Raw genomic sequence first — 6,891 nt, 5'->3', positions numbered from 1 at the left:
GAGACACCTACAGCTAAAAATAGGGACTGTGCTGCCTCTATTGAAACACTACTGGATGGTGTGTGTGTGTGTGTGTGTGTGTGTGGGGGTGTATGGGCAAAAAAAGACATGTGTATAATATATATAAATATAGCATACAGCAATGAGGGGGCCAAGCAGATAGGCCGGAGTAACCATGGCAACAAAATGCTGTTAGCTCAATGCTGCAATCAGACGTATGGCCATAAGCTGTCAAAGCAAGTTTCACGTCTAGCACGTCAAAAGTTACAAGGCAAAATGCATTTTTGCTAATTGCAGTGACCATAGAGGTCAAAGGTCACAAAATTTCTTCGGCATTCACCTGATGGGGTCATGAGTCCATGTACCAAGTTTGGTTTTGATACATGCAACGATTGCTGAGATATGAGCTCACTTCCTGTTTGGCGGCTTCGCCACAAATTTCGATTGGATGTGACGGGCGAACGCTTCTATCAATTGTTACAGAAATAAATGAAGTGCCAAGGCATGGTCTGAAGATGGTCTGTGCCAATTTTGGTGAAGATCAGATGATATTTGTGACCTGTGCAAAATTGTTGGTGTTTTTGATCAAATCAAATATGGCGGCCGAATAAATTATATTGATGTGACAAGTTGCCCTCAGTTGACCTAAGGACCTTTCACAGTATTACCAGACACCACTAGTACAATTTAATTCTAAGCACAGCAGCAGCTACAGGCCAAAAGGCATGTTTGTGAATTACAGCGCCCCCTAGAGGTCAAAGGTCACACAATTTCTTGAGGGTCCTCCTGATGGGGTCATGAGTCAATGTACCAAGTTTGGTTTTGATACATGCAAGGGTTGCTGAGATATGAGCTCACTTCCTGTTTGGCGGCCGCGGCGCAAATTTTGATTGGCTTTTACGGGCGAACGGTAATACTTCGAAGACAAAAAGTGATAACTTTGTGAGGCTTGGTCTGAAGATGATCTGTGTCAAATTTGGTGGGAATCAGAGAAAGTATGTGACCCCTGATACATTTTAATGATGATGAAATCCAAAATGGCGGAAAATCCATCATGGCGGAAAATGACGTCATAGGGTGCGTTGAACTCGGCTTGGTCCAAGGATTCCAACAATACCTGACTTCTGAAAATCGGACCAACAGGTCAAAAGTTACGTGCATGAGCGCACGTCCAACTTTGGCCTGTTGGTGGCATAGAGGGTTCGAGTTGCCCGACATGAAACTTGGTGACATGAATCATGGGACCGTCCCCAATCAGTGTGCCAAATTTTCCAACCTTTACCATACGGTTCTATGGGCTGCCATAGACTCCCATTGCATATAATAACTAGATGTACCGCATAGCGGTACAAAAATATGACCGCCAGTCAGTCCTGTACATCCGTTCTTGAAAAATAAATCACACTTCAATTTGTCTCCATATTTTACTCCATCCCCCACTCTTGAAACTTTTTGTGTATGCTTATTTGGCATGCCTGAGTGTGTGTGTCTTGGCTGCACAGAAAGTACCTACTGGTGCTGAAAAGGTGAATAGATTGTAGAATAGCCAAAGAAGATGTAGAATTGTTATAAACCTTTAAAATCTCTAAACAATCACAAGTAGGGCAGTTCATCACAGTTCATCCATTGCAACTGGATTGATGAAAGGTCACTTTACACCTGTAGGCTACATTGTATTTGGGAAAAGCAAAAGGTATCAGCATAATGTTATTTATTTATTTATTTTTTTATGTATTTATAAACAAAAACCATCTCTGTCAGTTCCATGCCGTTTTCAACAGCTATCAAAAACAAAGGTCATTTTGGATGGATGGATTTTTGTGAATGTTTCTTCTTCTACATAAGATTTTAGTCATCTTTAGTTCATGTAATACTTTATTGTCAATGCACAAATTAAGTAACAGTAGTCTGAAACGTTATTGTTAATGCACAAATTAAGTAACAGTAGCCTAGTCTGAAACGAAATGCTGTTTTACATCTAACCAGTGGTGCAAATAACTGACATGTCCAAATGGGCCTTGATGAAATGCGTCAGCTAGACTGTTCATACACATTTTAACGGGCCAAAGTTGAAGAGCTTTTTGTCCGTTATTGTTAGTGCAAAATAGGCTGATTCATGTTCCCTTGCATTGTTTAACTGAGGTCCATGGCTAGTCTGGCTTTCATCAGACCAAGCTCAATCTTTTAAGAAATCAAAAAATAAATAGCGGGCAGATCAGGCTGGGTTCACCCAGCCTAGTCCATAGGCACCCGATATTGTTTAATTTTCGATTGAGATATAGCCTTCACGCTCTGGCTATTCTAAATGCAAAATGCATCAGGGAGTTATGACAAAAACGGTAACTAACAAACTAGATCCTAATAGAAAGTTGTTAGCTTCCCTAAGCTACAGGTAGGATTATAAGGTAGGCCTAATGACAACATAAATTGTCAATAGGCTATGCTACGGACAACAAATAAAATCTCCTTTGGAAACCAATGGCTTCGCCTTACAGTATCAAGCGGACTTAAACGGTCATATCGTGGCGAAAAGTTGTAATAACATTCACGCAGCTCCATGAGTCAAGGAAAGCGAATGAAGTAGCCACTTCTAAATGGGACCCACTACACAGTAGCTTAAGGTGTTTTGCTAAAGCAGCCATAATGAAATGAAGGTGTCATTGTTTGGATACTTCACACACCGCGTGCTTTTTAATTTCACAGACTACAACTACCAAGCTGTAATCAAAGCACATCGATTCCCTCTCACACCCTGCACGACTGGCAAAAAACAAAATAAACAGGCGTCTCAGTCTCACGCATGTATAGGCAAAACTGTATCAGACCGGTTGTAACGTTGGTAAATCTTCCATTGCACAGAATGATTTTGTAGCACGTTGCAATAAATGACAGTCGAAAGATACAAACGGTGCTGCTATACATTTGCTTGGTATAACGCATTTATAGTTTTCTACAAATGCAATAAATCAAATGCCTCCATCACTCAACCAAGCTACTTGGTAACATTACCTAGGTCCTTATTGATATTACAAGATTAACGTACCTGCAGTAAAACCAAGCATGTCCGATAAACATCCTCAGATTTATTTCGCTTCAAGAAGAAATGGGAATTACACTTCATGTGAACATCGCCCTATCCTTATTAGATGTTAAGCTGCATTAAAATACAGTCCTTGTATGAAGCGCCCATTGTTTTTTTCCCAACCCACTTTTAACTTCCAACAAATTACGCCTCACTGCAACGATGCGCCATCTAGTGGACAAAGCGATAAACGACCAATACTGAAAATGCAGCCATGATGATGATGATGAATATTTATTTTGGCTTTCTTTTAATCCTACTGATTTTCATTTTTTTTTACCGGGGCAAATCACAAATGGTGATTATGAGCCAGGTTGATGTGGGCCCTTGAGACCAACATACCATAAAAGATTCACAGAGAACTGTGTCTGCCCTACCCTCCTTTCGGGGTCCAGTCCAGCGGGGGCTGCAGATGAAAAGCGAAAAATAGCGGTTCCATGCTATCCATGTGGGGTACATGCCCACCAAGTTTGTGTACCCGGTCTTTTCAGTGTCCGGGAATCCTTGTTGGTGTCGTCACTAAATGTACACATAAATTATTTTATTGTAAGGCCCCCCCATGAACGAAAGTACACAAAACTTGGCATGCATTCAGAGGGTGTCATAATGATCCTACACTTTTAATTTCGTGCAGTTTTGACCTTGTCAGCCAGAGATATTGAGATGAAAACACCTAATTTTTTGCTTTTTTAATTTTTAACTAGGTGGCGCTATACATGAAATAAGTGGTAATGGGATGGGTTGACATGCCCCTTAAGACCAACATACAAAAAAAGGTGGACCCCTAGGCCCTACGGTTCTCGAGATATTCACAGAAAACTGTCTCCGGCCACCTACAGGCCAGTTGGTGTATAGTAATATAAATTAATTTATATTGTGGCCCCATGAACAAAATTCCACTAAACTTGGCGTGCATTCAGAAGGTGTCAAAATGATCCTACACTTCCAATTTCGTGCAGTTTTGACTATGTTAGGTCACAGATACCTACAATTACAACACCTCATTTTTACTTTTTTGTGTTTAACTAGGTGGCGCTATACATGAAATTAGTGGTTATGGAATGGGTTGACATGGCCCCTTGAGATCAACATACAAAAAAAGGTGGTCCTCCTAAACCTTACGGTTCTCGAGATATTCACAGAAAACTGTGTCTGCCCTACCCTCCTTTCGGGGGGTGCAGTCCAGCGTGGGGGCTACAGATCAAAACGAAAAACGATGGTTCCATGCTATCCATATGGGGTTACATGCCCACCAAGTTTTGTCTACCCGGTCTTTCAGTGTCGGGAATCATTGACGGAAATTTGGACAAAAAAAAAAAAAAAAAAAAAAAAAAGAAAAAAAAAAATCTGACTAAACCTATATGACGCGGCTTTGGACGCCGGTCATAATAACAATAGGAAAACGTAGAAACACAATGAGGTCCTCGCAGCTTCGCTGCTTGGCCCCCAAATACAACAAAAAGTTGTATTAGTACAATAACATGTGAATGATCTTAGCATTAGAGGGTTTAACATAGCCTTTTCTTAAACTTTCATTCACTAGCAAATGATCTTGCATCCCCTTATAAAATCTGTCTCTCTGCGTCATTCTTTGAAACGCCGTGTTTCTGGAGAAAGGGAAATTAGCTGGAGTAATTTAAAAGCAATTCTACAGCATACATGACTCAAGCTTAGTACTGCTGAAGGAAAGGTGATTGTATTGCGTGACATTTTCTAGTCGGTGCAATGACAAATACATTTATAATACTTTTAGAACTGCCTCGAGCAAATATCAATTTCCCCCCAAAAATAAAGAGGTATTACTCCATCGCTATATAGCATGTAAAACGTTACATCAGACAATATCTTGAACACTAGCACATGTCTGTGAGTAGAATTAAATAAGACTCTGTGACTATATCTGGGGATATGGTGGAACATAAATTACATTTTGTGTGAAACAGAATTCACATAAATGAAGTCTGCTTATTACAAAGTGAGAGAGAGTGAAAGAGAGATGGGTAGAGAGAGAGAGGGAGGGAGGAACCATTTTTGTCAAAAATAAGTCTTAATGTTGAGGAATAACCACTGTTAAAGCAAGGACAGATTTCTGCAATGCCAAACCTATACCTAAAAGTATGCATCAGATCATTTGTGCATCATCTTTCACACAAGAAAACGGATTTGTCGCAACAGCATGGAAAACTTACAGATGCACATGGGGACGTTGGCAGACCACTGGTTGTTGTCCTGGCAGGAGATGGTCTTCTCACCAATCAGCTCGAAGCCAAACTGGCACTCGAAGCGAAGCACATTCCCGTTGGAGAAGCCATCGCCCTCCCGAATGCCGTACAAAGGCGTCCCTGGATCCCCACAGCTCTCCTTGTCGATTTCTGTGGAGGAAGGACAGAGACTTAAACAGAGCAGCATGGTGATCTCTCCACAATGCAACTCAAAGCGTGGCACAGTATGTAGGCCAAGGAGAGGGGGTTACACTTGCATTCTAAGACACGTACTTGCAAGTGTAACATCTACAATTCTCTTTCTTGCTTGGGAATGTGTTATTGAGGCAAACACCAGAAAATGTGATGACACTACCAATGGGCCATCATACTTCATACTTATGCTTGACAGTCTACCGTGGATATGGGAGGAGATAAACCCAGAACAATGGTGAAGGCCCTGCTGGGCAGGCATGCTCTGATAAGTCCAACAGGAGAAGGAGATGGGGTTGAGTGGGGTATCTTGTGCCCTACACAAGGTCTCATGCATTACCCCCAGAGACACAAACACACATGCTCGCACACACACGTACGCACACACACCGCACACACACACACACACACACACACACACACACACACACACACACACACAAAGCCCTGGAGAAGCCTCAAGTGGGGTCACGTAGCCCTGGGAAGTACTGGATTCCCAGCTGCCTCGCATGGTTGGAGCGCACCAGGGGCCAGGTTGGAGAAGACCCCAGCACCGACCATACATCTTCCTGAGACGCGGAAGCAGCCGGCCGGTGCTGAACCCTGACCCCTGGTGAGACGAGACTGGTGGAAGCAGGAACAGCAGTGAGGGGGGAGGTGGGTAGGTGAATGGAGAGTGGGGATGCGATGGGGGCAAGAAAACTCCACTAAATTATATTTAGAGCAGAATCAATGTAGGCCCACGCTGGGCGGGATTTCAGACGCAGGTGTAATGGAAGCCGCTTGCGGAAGCGTGATATATTGCATTAATTTCCGACATGACACTCTCTTTATGGGTCCCCACAGCGTGGCACCTCGCTGCTCAATCCAGAATGTGTGAGTGTGTGTGTGTGTGTGTGTGTGTGTGTGTGTGTGTAGGGCTCAGAGAAGTATGCGTGTGAGTGTGAGTATGTGTGTGTGCGTGTGCATGAGAGAGGGTAGGATATGTTTACAGCTTTGTATTTTACAGCATTAAGGGGGCGGGGGAGACACACCAACTGCTTTGGAGAGCGGCCGGCATGCGAATAATGCAGGACAATGGCGCATTAAAAACTGTAGGTTTGTGAAGCGCTAGCCCATGGGGAGTTGGATAAAAGCAGGGCTGTAGTGACTGCCTGAACAATTCAGTTGTGCAGCCATTGGTTTACCTCTGGTCTGAAAAGCTATTGTGTTGGTTGGCATAGTTTCGACTACAGCGAAGCAGCGCCGCGACAATGGAGAGATTATGGACCAAGGAAGACATGTGTTTTTCTGACTGTTTAGAATGCCTGCATGTCTACCCAGCTTTAGGGTATGATATAAAAAGACATCCATACGACATCTGATCTATAAATTGTCTCTAAACCGGTTGTAATC

The 6,891-nt window shown here is 42.8% G+C and overlaps 1 protein-coding gene across 1 annotated transcript in view; it reads right to left on the bottom strand.

Annotated features, from left to right (window-relative positions):
- Nucleotides 1-6,891, bottom strand: part of csmd3b (CUB and Sushi multiple domains 3b) — a 388,634-nt gene that overhangs the window by 152,412 nt on the left and 229,331 nt on the right. The window contains 1 exon segment of the mRNA XM_048229290.1: nt 5,272-5,454. Within this exon segment, the coding sequence (XP_048085247.1) occupies nt 5,272-5,454 (183 nt within the window).

This window comes from Alosa alosa, chromosome 20 (genome assembly GCF_017589495.1).
Source record: "Alosa alosa isolate M-15738 ecotype Scorff River chromosome 20, AALO_Geno_1.1, whole genome shotgun sequence".
Classification (NCBI taxonomy): Eukaryota; Metazoa; Chordata; class Actinopteri; order Clupeiformes; family Clupeidae; genus Alosa; species Alosa alosa.
Note: the sequence above shows the minus strand (reverse complement) of the source record. Positions and strands in the feature narration are given on the sequence as shown.